The 18,220-nt window shown below is 51.4% G+C and overlaps 1 protein-coding gene across 1 annotated transcript in view; it reads right to left on the bottom strand.

Annotated features, from left to right (window-relative positions):
* The window catches only part of TCEA3 (transcription elongation factor A3), a 30,964-nt gene extending 12,744 nt beyond the window's left edge, over positions 1 to 18,220 (bottom strand). The window contains exons 1-5 of the mRNA XM_087820163.1: positions 18,149 to 18,220; positions 13,147 to 13,209; positions 12,329 to 12,434; positions 11,718 to 11,862; positions 8,509 to 8,574 (exon numbers count right to left, since the gene is read on the bottom strand). Of these exons, the coding sequence (XP_087676289.1) occupies positions 8,509 to 8,574; positions 11,718 to 11,862; positions 12,329 to 12,434; positions 13,147 to 13,209; positions 18,149 to 18,217 (449 nt within the window). The 5' untranslated portion in view covers positions 18,218 to 18,220. The remainder of the gene's footprint in view (positions 1 to 8,508; positions 8,575 to 11,717; positions 11,863 to 12,328; positions 12,435 to 13,146; positions 13,210 to 18,148) is intronic.

Here is an 18,220-nt window from a genome sequence, read left to right as displayed (position 1 = left end):
GTTACAGAACAGTGTAACAACGCCCAAAACTATCCACGAGGCGCTGTTTGGTTTCACATGAGGGTTCTCCTTCGTGGTTTGTAGACGGCACCTTCTCACAGTATCCTCACACGGTGGGGAGAGAGCGGGCGAGCTCTCAGCTGTCTCCTCTTATAAGGACACTACTCCTATTGGGCCAGGCTCCACCCATATGACCTCTCCTAACTTTACCTCCATAAAGGCTCTACTTCCAAATTCAGTCACACTGGGAGCCAGGGCTTCAGCATATGAATTCTGGGAGGGAGGGGTCAATAACATTCAGACCGGAACACCATATTAATAGCAATGATCTCTCAGAGATGAGATTATATAGGAGATTTTAATTTTCTTCTTTTGCTTATACATATTTTCTAAATCTTCTATGAAAAAGATCTACTTTTGTAATGAGGAACACTTTTTTTTTTCAAACATTTGACAATTATGAGTGGTAATTGTGTGCTGATGGCTCAGACAGGCTTCCTGTCTTCGCAGTGTCAAGGAGCTGCCAGCAAAAGGTGGAAGAAGCCTGACTGTCCACGGATAGATGGATGATATATGAACAAAATGCAGGATATGCATACAGAGGATTATCATTCAGCCACGAAAGGGAATGAAATCCTGAAACACGCTACAACATGGATGAACCCTGAAGATACTATAAGTGAAATAAGCCAGATACAAAAGGACAAATATTGCATAATTTCACTTATATGAAGCACCTGGAATAGTCAAATTTATAGGGACAGAAAGAATGGTGGTTGCCAGGGGCAGAGGGAGGGGGTTTGGGGAGCTAGGGTTTGATGGGCCCAAAGTTTCAGTTGGGGACGATGGAAGGGTTCTGGAGCTGGATGGGGTGACAGTTGCACAACAATGCGAATGTGCTTGATGCCACTGAACTGTGCACTTAAAACGGTTCAAATGAGAAAATGTTGTTATGTATATTTCACCACAGTAACAAAACCTATACAGTAACCTCAATGACTGAGAGTAGCCAGAAAACCTGAAACATGCAGTGAAAACCTGTTTTAAATATTTGGTAAATCTTAGTCCCTTTGAAATGATAAAATATCTCTTTTTTTCTCATGTTAAAGAAAGGTTAAATTGGCAAGTTTTGTTACATATATTTTATCAAAATACTTTTTTTAAAAAAAAGAATGAAGTCCTGATAAATGCAGCCAAAACAAACAAACGAAACAAAAACGCGAAAAAACAGGCCAAGGTTCAGATTCTCAGCTCCACGTTGATCCCTTTCGGGTCCTTGCAAAGAGGATGCTGGATGACGCTGGTGGTGGCCGGTGACAATCAGCGTCACGATGCCCGACCTCACCACATGGCTTAAGAAAGGTCACACAGGTCCCAGCGCCATGCAATCTGGTCCAAGAAATTCAGCAAGAGATGGGGAGTAGGGCTGGCCACTGGGGGGCAGGACAAGGCGTTCCTGGCAGAAGCGCAGGGAAGGGCGAAGGGGCACAGTCTGCAGGGGCTGCGCTGAGGGCGCAGGGCGGCTGCAGCGCCAGGGGGCGGGGGCTGGAGGGACAGGATCTGGTCAAACCCTTGGGCTTACGGATGGTAACAGCTAAAGCCACCATTTACTGCCTTTTGTCACCTATTCCTCTCCGCGAGCCTGAGAGTCACAGTTACTGGCCCCACTTCACAGATGAGAGGATGGAGTGATAGCTGTCCAACAGCCTCCCTTTCAGGCAGGTTTCTGCACTACTCTTGGGAGGGGACAGGCAGGCCACATGTCTATGCCGTCACCTCTTGGCTCTCCCAGTCTCCTCTTTCGTCACCCATCAGGGGTGCTAGCCAGCCCCCTGCCTCCCAGGGAGAGCTGACTCATCAGAGTTGAAGAAATTAGGGGCCCCTCCTTCCTCCACTCTGGGTTCTGGCTGCACTGAGCCCCGGTGGCTGGTTCCCGAGGGCAGCTGTGTCTCCTACCTCCAGGGGGCGCCATTCACATTGGCGCCCGGGTGCCTCTTGGAGTTGCCCAGGCCACAGCCCTGAAGCTATGGATGCAGGTTTTCCCTTCGGGAAGATGCTGCTGGGCTTCTGAAAAGTGAGGCCCAAGGAGCTGTGTCTGACAGTGAGGCCGACTGAGTGGCCCAGGCTTCCCCTCGTTAAAAATCTGGGGTTACGAGAGAATCTCATCCAACATCCCGCCGAGCACTGTTCAAGGTGAGTTCTGCCGGCGACCTTTCCGTCCCCTAGACCTTGCTGTTTGGCCTGGTCTTGGACCACTGGGACTGATGTGCTCTCTGGAGCCTTGAGTTCCTCCAGGGTGTCTCAGTGGGGTGTGCTGGGGAGGGAAGGCTCTGTTCTCATAAGGTTTATATTTTAACTTCCCAAAAATGTTGTCCAAAGGGATTTCTAGCTTTTATATTTTTAAAAATGCCGTTTGAACCTTACTGTTTTATGACTAACTTATCCTGGACTCTACCCAGCCCTGCCTGACAACCCGGTGGCCTGGCAGCGGGGCACACGGATGGGGGAGCTGGGATCCAACCAGCTCTCTCCTGGAGTCAGATTTCAGCAGCAGGGAAAGGTGTGGGTGACAGACAGCTGGGAGGGGTATGAACTGGAGAGTCTAGGGGCTGCCTTCTACCAAAATGAATCTCCCTGCACCCAATTCTGGCCCCAACCACTGGGCTCTCCCCCGCACAGCCACAAGAGCCCCGAAGTCAGTCTCCCTGCATCGTCTTGACCCCCTTACAAAAGTCTACTTGCTATACAACAGCTGGGCAGGGGCGAGGGGGCTTTTAAAAACTCACACCTGACCCCATTACTCCCCTGCTTCTGACATTCTAATGGCTTCTAATTATTTTCAGCATAAAGTAAACTCCTCACTGTGGCCTCCCATCCCCCCTCATCTGGCCCCTGACCATCCTCTGACATGATCTCATGCCGCACCCCCCTCACCATTCACTGAGGCCTTTACTGCCCTCCAGCTTTCTGGTCCCTAAACATACCTGTCCTCCCACCACAGTGCCTTTGCACAGGTGGCCCCTACTCCCAAAAGGCTCTTCCTCCTCCAGATTCTCCTATGACTGGTTGTTTCCCACCAATCAGGCCTCTGCTCAGATATCACATTCTCAGGGAGGCCTTCCCTCCCCATCCCAGCCCTGCCCTGCAACTCTCTAGCACATGACCTAATTTCTTGCATTCATAGCACTTATCCAAGTCTATAATTAACTTGTTTATGTGTTTACAAACATTGCCTCCATCTCCAGATTACAGGTTCCACAGTATAGGAACCCCATTGGCCTGTTCACCACTGTCTTCCAGCAGCTGTAACAGTGCTCTGGGTAGGAACTCAGTGAACCTTTGTTGATGAATGAATACAGAATGAGTTGAGGGAGCTGAACACAGAGAGTTGAAAGGTACATCCAAGGGCTCTAGACATAGATGAGCTGGGTTGGGGGACAGGCCTTCTTTGGAAGGCCAGTGACTTAAGAGAAGGATCTCTCTCTGAGCCAGTGTCTGTCAACTCCTATGACCTGGACAACCCATCTCCGACAACTGTGATGGCGCTCTAGATCCTTCCTGGTGCTGCCTCTCACTGACCTGTGTGCCCCATCACCACATCCTCAATGTCTAGGGCTCAGCAGTGGGGAACCACCAGGGGGAGCCTGAGGATGCTGCTTGGGAGAAGATAGCATAGCAAAGAACAGTAATAACATTGTCATTTAGGGAATGCCTACACGGAGGTGCTATAGTTATTAAGAGCCCAGGCTCCAAAGCCAAACTCCCAGGTTCAAGGCCTGACACCACCACTTTGTAGCTATGTGACTTTGGGTGAGTACCTTCTCCTCCAGGTGCCTCAGTTTTGGGGATCATAATAGTACCCATCTTATAGAGTTAACAGGATTAAAGCACCTAAGAGAATTCTACAAAGTGTTAGGCAATTTGCATAGGTTACCACATTAAGTGTATTATTACTAAGCATTATGTGCTTATTGAGCACTTACATGGGTTGGAACAGTGCTAAACATTTCATGACCTCATTTGATCCTCACAATAACCTTCAAGGGGGTCATTATCCCCATTTTATAGGTCAGTAGACTGAGGCTCAGAGAGCTGAGCTGACTTGTCCAAGGTCAGACTACAAATCTAGGTCTGCCTGCCTTCCAATCCCTTTTAATACTTTTCACTGTGTATCTAAAGGGCAGAGTTTTCCAGAATCCCCTTACCTGGGCGAGACTAGGCTGCTGGCTGCATTTTTTCCCCACCTTCCTGGCAACGCACTCCCAGTCCCAGTGCCTCCTCTTGGCTAGGAGCCCTGGTTGGCTGGAATTCATTTCTAGGTGGCATTTCAGGCAGCCACCCTCATTTTGCTTTCAATTCACAGAACTGGGAACTGAGTCCAATTGCAGAGAGGGTGGAGGTGGGGGAATGGATTGATCACAGCTTCCTTCTGCTTCCCGGATGTGTCAGCGACAGCACCAGCCTGCGGTCTGATGCCACTAAGCGCTTAGACAACCCTCCCACCCCAGGAGGCCTGCTCGCTGCCCCCGCGCGCCATCTGGAGGGCACTTCAGTTACTGCACCGCCGAGCCCCGAATCTGCTCAGGTGCGAACAGGACCAGTTGCCACAGCTGGGGCCTGGGGCCGCTGAAAAGGGACAGCCGTCTTCCCTGACACAGCGGCGCCCTTCGTCTGTCCCTGGTACTCCAGCCACAGTTCGCAGAGCGCCATACTCACTCACACTGCCACACCTCTGCATGAGCCATTCCCTCTGCCTGGGATGCTCTCGGGTTGTCTACCAGGCAAACGCCTGCTCATTCAGCTGTTAATTTTCAGCACAAATACCCTCTTCCATGAAGTCTCCTCTGACTTCTCAGATCATAATGAAACACTCTTCCGATGTTCCCATTGTGTGTTGTATCTTAAAAAAAACACACAAGTATTTTGGTGTCTGTCTCTACACTGGTAATTAGCTATACGAAGGCAGAGATCAGGAGTTTCAATCTTTGCCTGTCTTAGAGGTTGCAAACTGGAGGGCTACAAATATATTTTGTTTGCCTTACTGTGTCCTAGAAAAAGGCAAATATGCTGCCAGTGTTTAAATTGGGGGTCTCATATTAAAATCTAGATGTCCAGTTTCTCTTAAAAAGCTGGGAGCCCGGCCGGGCGTGGCTCAGTGGTTGAGCATCGACCTAGGATCCAGGCAATCGGGGTTCGATTCCTGGTCAGGGCACATGCCCGGGTTGCGGGCTAGGCAGCCGAACAGTGACTCTCATCATTGATGTTTCTATCTCTCTTTCTCCCTCTCCTTTCCTCTCGCTGAAATCAATAAAGATTAAAAAAAAAAAAAAAAGCTGGGAGACATGAAACACTGGGCCTGCATGTCCATAAAGCCACCTCCAGCTGGGGCTAGGCAGTGGGCGCCCCCTACAGGTGGGCAGGTACTCCCCATTTTGCCATAGTCCCCACGAGTCACCCAGGTTGTGCACATGTCTTTGACCCCTGAAGGATGTTGCTTGCAAGGAGGTGCTCAACAAATGTGTACACCAGATGTACGGATGGATAGGTGGGTGGGTGGCAGAGAAAAATGAGGCAGAGGTAGAGAGTGCAGGAAACAGTCTGGGTAGTGGATAAAGTGAATTTATAAGACTTGCTCCTGTCCCTTTGGGTTGCCTGCCTGAACCAGCAGGAAATGGCACAACTGCTGAAAGGACAAACATATTCTGTTTGACCATCAGAAAAAGAGTTCATTATGTGGAGGAGCCAGGAGACTTCGAGGCCACAGGCAAGGTCAAGAGAGGAGCCTGAAGGTATAAATCCTTCCACAAATGGTGAATGTTTATATTATAGCATCAAATCCAGAACTGGATTAGTGGTGTTTCATTTTGGGATAGGACAATCCTTCACTATGCAGGGCTGCCCTTCACATGCCAGGGTGTTTAGCATCTCTGACCCCTGCCTACTAAATGCCGGAGTGCTCCTCCCCTACTCCTATTAGAGACAGAATATTTGTGTCCTACCAGATCCATATGTTGAAATCCTAACCGCCAATGTGAAAGTATTTGGAGGCAAGGCCTTTGAGAGATAATTAGGTTTAGATGAGGGTCGGGCCCATGATGGGATTATAGTCCTTATAAGAGGAGGAAGAGAGACCAGAGTGTTCTCCCCTCCTCCAGTCATGTGCAGACAGAGCAAGAAACAAGAAGGTGGCCGTCTGCAAGCCAGCAGGAGGGCCCTTCCCAGGAACAGAATCGACTGCACCTTGATCTTGGACTCCCTGCCTCCAGAACTGTGAGAAATAAATGTCTGTTGTTTAAGCCTCGCAGTCCATGGTATTTTGTTATAGCAGCCTGAGCTAAGATACCCCTCAAGTCAACAGTGACAACCAAAAATGCTCCCACAAATTTCTAAATGACCCTCCGTTGAGAACCACTGGTTCAGGACCAGGATGACGCTGGGGCCTCCTAGGGCTCCCTCATGGCAGACATTGCTCATGGACCACAGAGCTCTCTTCTTCAGAGACAGGATGAGCCTGACTCCCTCTCCAAGCAGCACTCTGAGAGCCTCCACTCATCAGCTGCCATGTGCGAATCAGGCAAGACGGCGGCCCGTCAACATCTCAGGCCTGTTCCATCCTCATAAAGCCTTCAACGACCTAACTGTTGTGCCTCTTCTTTTCTTTCCAGTGGAAGTCTTATTGGTACATTAGGCCTAAAATAGCTGTACACCTCCCACTCGCACTCGCCTAGAAGCCAACTTACTGTCCCACCTGGTTGTCCCAGCATCCGATATGGCCCCTGGGCCCTTATCCTTTGCCCCGATCCACCTCCAAGCCACTTCCCGGCCTGCGCCTCTCCCTTGGCGCTGCTTCTCCTGCTCTGATCTCTGAGCTCCCTCCTGGACTCTAATTCACACTCACTCCATACCCACAACCTCTCTGCAGTGATCTCATCCAGCTTCAAACGCTAGCCACACGCTAACGACTCTGAAACATATATTCCCGGCCCTGACTTTCTTCCAGAATTCCAGCCTGGTATAACCTAACTGCCCATTCAGCTTCTCCACGGGAATGACTGGTACACGGCTCAAAGCCCACATATCCAAACCTGGACTCTGGGTCTCCCGCCGCAGCCTGATTCGCTCAGTCCTCCCCCCACCAAACAACGGCAACTCCACCCCTGCAGGTAGATAAAAGACGCTCAGCCGAAAAGTCTTGGAGTCATCCTGACCCTTCCTTTGCTCCTGTGCCCCACATCCAATCTGTCAGGAAGTCCAGTGAGCTCTGCCTTCAAAATCTATCTGGAGAGGAGTCCACCGCTCTCCCCACCTGCTGCCACCTGGAGCCACCGTCACATCTTGAGTCTGAATTATGGAGTCTCCTGGTCTCTCTGCTTCTGCCCTGACAATCCATTCTGGGCACAGCAGCCCAAGGGAGCCTGACAAGCCTGATCATATAATTTACATGCTTAATACCCTCCAGTGGCTCCTGTTTCACTCCACCCTCCAACTGTACCACTATTCACTTTAGCCCCACTGGCCACCTCACAGCTCCTTAGGCTGGGAATGACCCCAACGTCTCCATGGCTAATTCCCTCATCTGTTTAAGTTTTTGCTCAAAGGTCATGTCCTCAACGAGGGCTCTTCTGACCGCCCAATGACTATGTTTTCCCAGTCCTCTCACCCTGCTGTTTTCCACAGCACGTGTCACCTTCTAAACCGTTGTATAATTTACTGATTATATGTATTTTTGTGTCCCATTAGAATACAGGCCTCGTGGCTGCAGTAATTTTGTTTCTTTTGTTCACTGCTGTATCCTTAGCACCTAGGGCAGTTCCTGGCACATAGTAGGCCCTCAATAACTATTTGATGAATGAAAGACTTGATGACATATGCTATTCTGAGCTAGATATCCTAACCAGTTCAGCCCCAAACCAGAGTTCCCACTCCAGGCATAGGCTCTCTGTCTTCACTGGGTTCAGCTTGACTTCAAGAATGTTCCCCAGACAGTGATGGGGCAACAGTGACTAGTGAGCCACCCCAGTGAAGGAGCCACACCTCTGATTTAGGGGTCCCCTTAGTTTTTTTTTTTTTAAATATTTGTTTATTAAAAAAATTTTTTTTTCAATTATAGTTTACATTCAATACTATTTTATATTAGTTTCAGGCGTATAGCATATGCAGTGTATGGCATATGTAGTGGTTAGACAATCATATACTTTACAAAGTGTCCCCCTGATATTTCCAGTACCCATCTGGCACCATACATAGATATTACAATATTATTGACTATATTCCCTATGCTGTGCTTTACATCCCCGTGACTGTTTTGTAACTGCCAACCTGCACTTCTGATCTCTTCACCTTTTTCACCCAGGCCCCCAACTTAGTCTCCCTGTGTGGATCCTAGATTTTAGAGGCAACTTATGAGGTTTCCTCCTTCCCCAGCCTCAGGCGTCCTACATTAAAGCAGAGAGAGGTACACATGCTGAACGGGACCTCTGGGGCGGAGAAGTCCACGGCTCCCCTTACCTTTCCATCGATGGTCTTCTTGGAGAGGAGGTGGCCGAAGAAGACTTGGAATCCACAGAGTCTCTCCTGAAAGACGAGAAATCAGAGGTGAGACTCTCCCAGGCCAGCATCAGTACTGATCTAGAGAGAGCAGAGGCGGGGGGAGGCATCCTGGAGCCGGGCCTGCTGGCCTGAGGGTGATCGAGCCCACCTGGGCCAGGGCCGCGGGAGAGGAAGCTCCAGGTGGTGCTGGCGGGGCCCCCCGCCTACCCTCGATCCCACGGGTCAGATATGGTACAGGTGTTGTGTCATGTGTTTCTCATTATAAATAACTACTCCTTGGCAGGCCCCTCTCCCGTCAGGCAGGCCTTGGCTAGCTGGAGTCCACGGAGATTGGAATTCCTGGGATTGCCTCGCCTCCCCTGCAGGCACCTTAGGGGGAGGGGAGGAGAAGCACATGGGCCTTGGAGAGAGAAGAGCTGCGTTAAAATGACAACTGAAAAATCAGGATACAAAATTAGATGTATACTCTGTCTAAAGCCTTGCAAGAAAATGCCTACGAGGAAGTAAGATCGAAAGACAATACATCCAAATGCTAACTATGGTCATATTAGGATGGTGGGGTTAGAGGTGAAGTTTTTCCCCATTTTCCAAAGTGCATGTAGCTACCTTTTCTTATGGAATATAATTTTCCTTCTTATTGGTTTGATAAAATTAATCAGTTTGTAAATTGCAACCGCCACTCCCTATCTCACTTACTTAGCTCCGCTTTGAATTCAGCACAGGTGTCACCTTCTAACAGACTATGATTTTCTTATTATATGTATTGTCCAACCCCCCCCCATGTAAATTCCACAAGGGCCGAGTTCGGTGGGTTTTGTTCACTGTGGTGGACACTGTCCTTGCTGAGCCCATATCATCTCCTCGGGCACGCATCTCCCCAGGGCGCTGGGACCCAGGGACTTTCTCCTGCAAGCTCCCCAGGGCTCCAGTTGGGCCGGGCAGCCGGGAGGCTGGAGGCGCTAGGTGGATGGGGGTGTGCCCCACCTTCCTCGGCCCTCAAGTGGGTCAAGCCAGCTGTGCCCTCCACTGTCACACAGAGTTCCCGAGCAGGATTTAAGCCCTGGTCGCCCGCAGCAGTAACCGGCTCACCAACACACCTGCCCTGGCTTCCTTCCCTTCCCCGTCTCACTTCCTCGCTGTCTCTCGGCATTTCCTGAGGTCATTTCCTAAATAGACCCGCTGCACCCGAACCCAAGTCTCAGGGTCTGCTCCCGGAGGAGGCGATCTAATATATTCAGTGACGCATCCAAACAGAGAGGCTAGTGCCCGGCTGGCACAGGGTTGCTGCTCTGTGAATATTTGTTGCTGAATGCTATAAAGTCAAACAGTATAGAAATATAAAAACGAACAAAGTGAGAAAGCAAACCTCCCCAGAGGTAGCAACTATTTAAGTTTAACGTCCTTCCTTCCAGAGCTTTTCTACAGGCACACAAACAGACAACGTTTAGCATTCTAAAAAGGGAGGCCGTGACATGAGTTGTATTCCCAGCTCTGCCCCAGGGCAGGTCATTTTCTCTGAGCCTCCGGTTTCCTCACCTGTCAAATGAGAAGAAAAGAACCTATGTCCTGGGGCTGTCTGGGAGGAAGACATGAGATCATTCATGTCCCTACAGCGGTGCCCAGCACAAATAAGTCCTTATGCTCCATAATCCAGGGCATCTGATTTCTTGTTTTCCAGCCTGTGCAATGTTCCTGAATGGATCTCCAGCCCCCAACTCCCCTGCGGGTGGTCTGGTAGACGGTGGGCGAGGCCGCTTTAGGGGCCAGGCCTAAGCACCCTGGCGACCAGGCCCCTCAGGCTCTGGCCCTTCACTCCAGCTGGAACGAAGGGGAGGCAGAGGGGAAGCTACCAGAAATATTCTGCAGTTACTGTAAATGATCATTATGGGAAGTATTCAGAAACAGGAAAAAATACCTAGAATACAACAGGAAGAGGAGTGAACGGGAACATAGTTGTCAGTACACCCCACGCACAGGAGGGGCAAATTCCCTACGCGAGCAGCCCAGGGCCCGAGGGAAGGCGGAAAATAAAAACCGCTTTATCTGTCAGAGGTGGCACACTGCGGACAAATATTTTCAATCCTTATTTTATTTTTTTAATTGATTGGAGAGAGAGAGAGGGACATCAATGCGAGAGAAACACTGATCGGCTGTCTCCCCTAAGCGCCCCGACCACCTTTTGGTGTATGAGACGAAGCTCCAACCAACTACGCCACACCGGCCAGAGTTTAATTCTTATTTTAAATTTCACTAATGTGGTTATAGTGTTTATATAATAAATAATGATAATAAATTACCATTAAGAAAACTGAAAACAAGGGAGGTTCACCAATTTAGCTGAAATAGGACCCTTGCCAACTTGATTCGCCCAGCAAGGTGGGGAGACAACCGCCCCAACTCTCTGCTCAGCCACGGTGACATAATGGCTGTGTGATCCTGGGAAAGTCCTGCTCCCCAACCTTCAGTCTCCTTGTCACTAAGTGGGAATTTTGAATAAAGAGCCAGCAAAACACTTCTCGCTCTACGGGCAAGTAAGTTCCCAGCGCCATTTTCCTGCAGCCCTGACAAAGGTGGAATGTCAGCTGCATTTCCAGGCAACTTGCTCCTAGGACAATAGGCCTTGATTGGTAAATGGTGTCTAGGCAGGAAGGCTGTGAGTGAACTCTAAGTAATTAGTGAAAATCCACAGCTTTTGGGCTGTCCCAAGTGCAGGGAATCTTGTCACTGGTCAGTGCCCTTGTTGGGATCCTGGAAGTTTTGTCTATGGGACTGTTACAAGCTTTGGGACATAGGATGCCTAAGACAGGGAGTTCCCACCCATTGTGGTCGCATTTCCCTGCACCTGGGCTGTTACCTGGGTGGGCTAGAGAACAGCTCTGGATGCTGTGTCGTCCCCTATGAGAACTCCTGCTGATGAGGAAAGGCCTGAGTGTGTCAACAACACCGTTTCCTGTCCCTGCATCCTTCTAGATGAAGCCAGTGCCAGAGATGGCCTATCTGGGTCTTGTGAGTCCCTCTGGTTGAGCTCCAGAGGGGGCCCTGTAGGAGGTAATAATAATAACCACCTCTCGGGTAGTGAGGATTAAGTGAAGTTATATATAAACACAACTGCTGGCAGGGGCCGCGACAAGTGTCAGCCCCCTTCTCTCTATCCCAGAAAAACATACCTGTCTTTGGGCTCTTCCCCTTGTTTTGTCCTTGGTGGAGAAAGGCCTGCGTCTGGCTTCCAACTGGAACAGTCAAGTTCTTTTTCTTTCTTCTTGGCTTTTTCTCTCTCATCTCTTTTTCCAGCTTTGGGGGACCCAGGGGAGTCTGAAAACAAAAGCGTGGCAGCACTGCTCACTCAGCTCTGTCTCAGTTGAGCCCAGCATGGCTCTGTGGAGGAAGGAGCAAAGGGCAGGGACAGGGACAGCTGCACATTCCCCCAACACACACATTTATACACAGATGCACATACAATATGCAAATATGTGTGCAAATCCACACTCACACGTGGGGACAGAAAAATATTTGCACACATACCTATGCACATGTTCATACAACTATGTATCTACAGACAAGCACAAACACACAAGCAAACAGAAATACGCACATAGGCACACACGTCATGAAAACTTACAGATCTACAAGTCTCACACTTGAGTAGGCAAACACTGACACTCCCCACTAGAGGCCATCGGTCATGTATTAAGTCATTCAACAAACACACACTGAGTGCCTGCTCTGAGGCAGGCGCAGTCTTGTCCCAGGTGCTGGGAGAAAAGCAGCCCCCTCTCACCCAGCAGCCGCTTCCATTTTTTGATGAGGACTTTGGCCAAGGACACCACCTCCTTGTCTGAGCAGTACTTCCGGACCCCGTTAACGGCGACTCCAATCCTGGTTGTCTGCAAAGCAAGAGGGTTAGGGTCTGGCCTGGGAATGGACACACAGGACTGGCTGCCCCAATCGACAAGACCTGCCCTGGTTCAACCACCCCCTTCCCCTCCCCCCTCAACTTCCCCAGAGCCCCAGCCCTGCCCTGAGGCTGAGATAATAACGCTGATCCTATAACTGAGGCCCTGACCTGCCACCCCTTGCGAGGGCCAGCGCCCCAGGCTCAGCCCCCTGCGCAGATGGGTAACTGAGCTTTGGTGAAAAGCTGAGGTGGTGGTGGGTCCAGCTAGTGATGAGAACCCCTCCTCATTCCCAGCCCCCGGGTGTGGTTTCACCTTAAGATACAGCTCTGGCTACCAAAGCTTGGGTCTGTGCTGATATTTTCAGGGCCAAGAGCGTCTGGTAATGTTTGGGGGCTACATACGCAACACAGGGAGGATTGAAAAATGGGGGGCTTTTCTCTGGATCATTGGCCTCTTACATCCCACAAGCCCAGGGCCTTAGGAAGTGGGGTAGTCAAGGAAAACACACCATTCTTTCTCCCAGACCCAGAGGGCCCCTGTACTTGGAAGGTCCCCTGTGCCCATCTAAATGCCTCAGTCCCCACCCTCAGAGCACCTCGGGATCCCCCAGCCCTCTCCCAGAACTTCCCCCCAGGCCCCACCCTTGGAGGTCTCCCCCCACCCGCAGCACTGTCCCCAAAGCTTTCCGCCCCCACCCCACCTGGAGTAGCTGGATGGACATCTGACAGCTGTTCAGCTTCTTCAGAAGGTCGAGGGCCCCTTCCTGTGGGAGGCCACAAGGTGAGGACTGAGGGCCCTGGGTTCTGCCCCAGGCCCCTCTCTGACCACTGTGTGGTCTTGGTAGGAAAGAGGAGGGGAGGAGGTGGGGAGGAGACTGTTCTAGTTACAAGACACAGGCAGACAGGCAGTTGAAGGACAGGCAAGGGACAGAAGGAAGGCGGGAGAAGGAAAAGACTCTGCCCCAGCCCAGCTCTCCGCTTCATCCCTGTCGCCCAGGCTGGGGTCAAACCCCTCCGAGCCAGGCTACAGCTCTAACCACGTTCCCTGACCCCTAGCCATTGGCTCTGCGGTTCTTCTACGGGGTACGCTCCCCCTTCCCAACCTCTTCCTCTAAAGTAATTACTTTGCAGCTTATTATTATTGCTTTTGTGTCTTACCCTCCCCTCCTCACTTTCCAACTGTGAGCTTCTGCAGGGTGAGGACTGTGGCTTTTTTTTTTTACGACTTATCGACGTCTTATGAACACACAATAAACTGGACATATTGTAGGCTACAATACGATGAGTTTTGACGTATGTATACACCCAATCACCACAATCAAGATAAGAACCTAGCCACCATCCCCCAAAGTTTCCGAGTTCCCCTCTGTAATCCATCCCTCCTTGTACCCCCAACCCCATGCCCAGGCCACACTATTCTGCTTCCTGTCGTGATAGATGGGCTTGCATTTTTACGGATCGTACATCAAGAGCACCGTAAGAGGCTTCTTTTTATCTGGCCTCTGTCACTCAGCGTACTTAGAGACGCATCCTCGCTGCCGTGCACAGCAGCTCCTGTTCACTGCTGGGTGGCTTCCCACTGCAGGCATGTGCCACCTGCGGATGGACTCTCGGTAGCTTCCAGGTTGGGGCCACTACAAATAAGGCCGCTAGGAACATTCATGGGCAAGTCGTTGTGGACATACAGTTTCATTCCTCTTGCACAAAGAGGGCGGTTTGAATCTCTGAGACCTCAGGGTTCAGTACACAGCCATGGCTCCCCGAGCAAATGCATCAAGCAGAAAGCAGAGGCGGGAGGGGAGGCCAGGAGGGGGAGAAAGGAGACTCAGATTTGAAAATCTGAAAAAAAAAGAAAAAAAAAAACCCACCGGGCGTGGCTTCAGCAGTTCAGCATCGACCTAGGATCCAGGAGATCGGGGTTCGATTCCCGGTCAGGGCACATGCCCGGGTTGCAGGCTAGGCAGCCGGTCAACGACTCTCTCATCATTGGTGTTTCTAGCTCTCTCCCCCCCCCCATTTCCTCTCTCTGAAATCAATAAAGATATATTTTTTAAAAAAAGAAAGAAAATCTGCCGGCTGCCAGGCCCTGACATAGCCCTGACCCACTTCAGCTATCTCCTTCCTCCCACCCACTTCCTAGAAACCAGCCCCAGCCTCCTGTCCTGAGCTCGGTTCCCTGGGGAGCACCAGCCGACTGTGTCCTGTCTGCCCCTGCCAGGCTGGCTTCCTGGGCGATGGCCCAAGGGCGGCCAGGCCTCAGCCTCCCTTCGAGCTTGGGTTCACAGTATGTTTTCAGAGGTGTGACCCACAGGTTCATGTGAGCGTGGAAACTTGTGGGCATATAACTCTGTGTGTAACATTGATCAGAGGCTTACTATGTGCTGGCCAGTGTTCTAAGTATTTTATGTGTTTAATTTTTACGATGACCCTGTGAGGTAGGTACTATTCCTCTCCTCATTTTCACAGACGATTCCATCTTCACAGAAGAGGAATCCAAGAAAGAGAGGTTCAGTAATTTGCCCAAAGTTACTAGGAACAGAGCTAGGATTCAAATTAAGGCATTTCAGGCCCAAACCTCTATACTGCTGTGTAGGTATGGACATAGATCTGTCCAGGCTTGTACAGTCATGGAATATCAACAGAGGTATGCTGGTCAATGTCAATGTTTAACAACCAGTTCTCAAGGGGAAAAAACCCTGATTTGTATTGTTTGCCAATTTCTGTGTAAATACTCCTCCCATTGCCAATTTCAAGTTACCAACATGCTGTCATTGGACTGAAGGCGGTATTGGGGAGTAACACCCTTATATTGTATTTCCATCATATTGATATAATAGAAGCAAATAACCTCTAGACCATAGATGATGGAAAACGTAGTAAAATAATTAGGAAGTGATGATTTTGGAGTATTTATTACCTTTGTTTTAAACATTTATTTAATTGTAAGCTTACAATTTAATTTTTAAACTAATGACTGTATTTAACAACAGGCTTGCAAAATTCCTGAAAGTTCAACCACCAGTGTTAAGCCGGTTCCATTTCACCACTGGGCATGTGTCTCTGTCTGTCACACTGTATAGCTGGCTCATGTTGAAGGATAGCCATGAGCCCTGCTCGTAGCTGGGCTCACAAAGCCTTGTGCAAGCGTCGCATCGCTGAGTGTGTCTCTCTGCACGCATGTATGGGACGTGCAGCCAGCAGTGTCTCTGGTCCAGGAGTGGCGCTGTGGGCATGCAGCTCAAAGTGCAATGTGTTTATTTGTCTTTGTGGGATGTTCCCTGTGTTATAACGTCTGAATGTATGAGTGTGGCTGTTTGTTAAGTTTGTAGTTTCCCACGTCTGGGCATCGCTATTGTCCGCATGCATATGTGTAACCCATGTGTGGAGTTGTTTTTGTGTATCTTTCTGTAAATATAACGGTCGGTGTATGTGTCAGGGTCAGTAGCCATGTCCCATATACAATTATGTGCATAGTTGCTTGTTTAGTTATTGTTGTGTGTGGCTGTGTGTGTAGTTATACTTGCTGTGTGTAATTGTGCGTGTGTAGCTGTGACTTGGTACTTGTATGTTCAAAGCTGTTTCAATGGGTGCACACTGACAGCATTTGACAAAAGCCCTAAGTTGCTGGGACTTCGGTAACTGGCTGTAGACCCTGGGCCTGAGTTGCAACGTGGAGGATCCGTCTTATTACAGGAAGTGTGTCCTCTCCCTAACCACCCCTGGCCAGGCCTATTTTCGCTCCTGGAGCAGGCCCCACCTTTCTTGATCACATGCCCAGAGCTTGTGCCCACTCAGACGCTGGGAAAAGCCTAGGCACAGACGTGGCTGCAGACTGGCTCTGAGCTACAGGGACCCTGTGGCCAGACTTGCATCTTTCCTGGGCAGAGCTCTGAATACTTCCCCAGGCATGCATTCCAAGGAATACCATTTCTCTTCCCTTTTCATAGAAGAGAGAAGCCAGGCCCAGAGAGGGGAGCCTATGAGTGGTGGGCCTATGGCCATAGAGGAGTGAGGGGAAGCCAGGGCCAGCCCCTTCCTTCTCAGCCAGAACCCTACTCCTAACCAAGCTGCTTTTCTCAGGTCTCCTAAGCATCCCTACCCTACCACCCACCCTCTACCCCTCTCACCTAGAGGCCCAGAATCTCCTGGCCCAAACCTGAGTCAACAAGGAGCAGGGCTGGGATAACCTGTCTACTTTCTGTGGGATTTAGCTCAGAAGACCGGGTTAGGGCTGTGCTGCCCCCCAGCTGAAAAAAGTGCACCCCTCCCCCATCACTTGTGGCTCAGTTTCTCCAATCTTGGAGATCCAGGAATGAGGGCGGGTGCAGGCTGGGATGTAAGGGTGAGAAGCTGCCAGCACCCCGCAGGTTTCTGTTTCTCTGGCTGTGCAGAAGCAGATCTCATCCTCTAACTCTTAGCGAGCACCGTCCCAAGTCCTACTAAGGGTTTCACATCTCCTCCACCCTCGCCACAGCCAGCAGAGACAAAAATCCAGTGACACTCCTTCCCAGCAGGCATGTAATCTCCGCTCCTTACTGATGAAGAAACTGAGACTCTGGCCTTTATATCAACATCAAGTCCTTACTGCTCACGTCTACTCTAGGGCTTCCTGACATGCGGTGGTTCCAGCAACGCCTCTCTTTTCTCTGCTTCAAAACCTCTCATAGGCTCCATCCCTCTCGCAAGTTCCCAGGGTCTCAGAGGCCCTGGAAACGCCAGTCCCGCTCCAACACAAGGCTATGAATGGGAAGAGGAGGGCCCCGGGACGGGGCGGGATGGGAGGGGGCATGCCCGCCCGGCCACCCTCCCCCCTTTCCCTCCCCGGGTGTGCCCAGATCCTCCCGGAACGAAGGCCAAGTTTGCTCTGGCCGGGCAATCCCGAGGCGCCAGCCTGAGGCAAAGATCACGGGAAGGGTCAAACATTAACTCCCAGGCGGCTTGGGCTCGGGGAGCGGGGTATCCGCGGGCAGGACCGCCAGCCCTGCCGGGCTCCCCTCAACCTCCGGCCGGTGCGCAAAGCCCAGGCCTCCGGCGCGCCCCCACCCCCACCGCGCGGGCCCCGAGGGCCGCGGCTGCCCCGCACCTGTTCGCCCCCACCCGCGCAGCCCCACCCCGCGGCCGAGGGAAAACTGCAAACAGAGCCGCTCCTGGCGCCCGAAACTGTGAGGTCTCGGGATCCGGGCCCTTCGCTGGTCACCCCCAGAACCACGCCGGGCGCGGGGGCAGCCGCGGCTCAGCACCCCTCATCGGCTCAAGTTTCTTTGACACTTCTGGGGCCACCAGGATTTTGTTCCGTCCACCCCTCTGTCGCCGCCACTCCCCTGGCTTTGCACACATCGTCGGTCCCCGGACTCCGAAAGTCCCTTTTCCAGGTCCCGAGGTCTTCCCTCGCTTTCCCGGACCCTACACGAGCTACCCCGGGGCGCCTGAGCCCTTCACGTCCAGAGGGACACGCACAAGCCTCGCCTTCGGGGCCCGCACGATCCCCACCCCCGGCGCCCCGAACAATGCACACGCCCACTCGGAGGTGCCCAGCAGTTCCCAAAGGGGCGCTGAGCCCTGCACGGGCCGCGCCTCCCTGGGGTCCCGCGTCCCGCACGCGCCGCCGCGGCGCCCGGCCAGCACGCGCCCCCGGGACTCCCGGGCTCGCGCGGGCCGCGCCTCCCGGGGCGGGACGCTGCGGCCCGAACTCCGCAGCCTCACCGTGTTCTTCCTGGCTACCATCTTCTCCAGCTTCTTGGCGATTCTCAGCAGCTCCTCTTCCTGGCCCATGTT

This window comes from Miniopterus natalensis, chromosome 9 (assembly GCF_054644295.1).
Source record: "Miniopterus natalensis isolate mMinNat1 chromosome 9, mMinNat1.hap1, whole genome shotgun sequence".
NCBI lineage: Eukaryota > Metazoa > Chordata > Mammalia > Chiroptera > Miniopteridae > Miniopterus > Miniopterus natalensis.
Note: the sequence above shows the minus strand (reverse complement) of the source record. Positions and strands in the feature narration are given on the sequence as shown.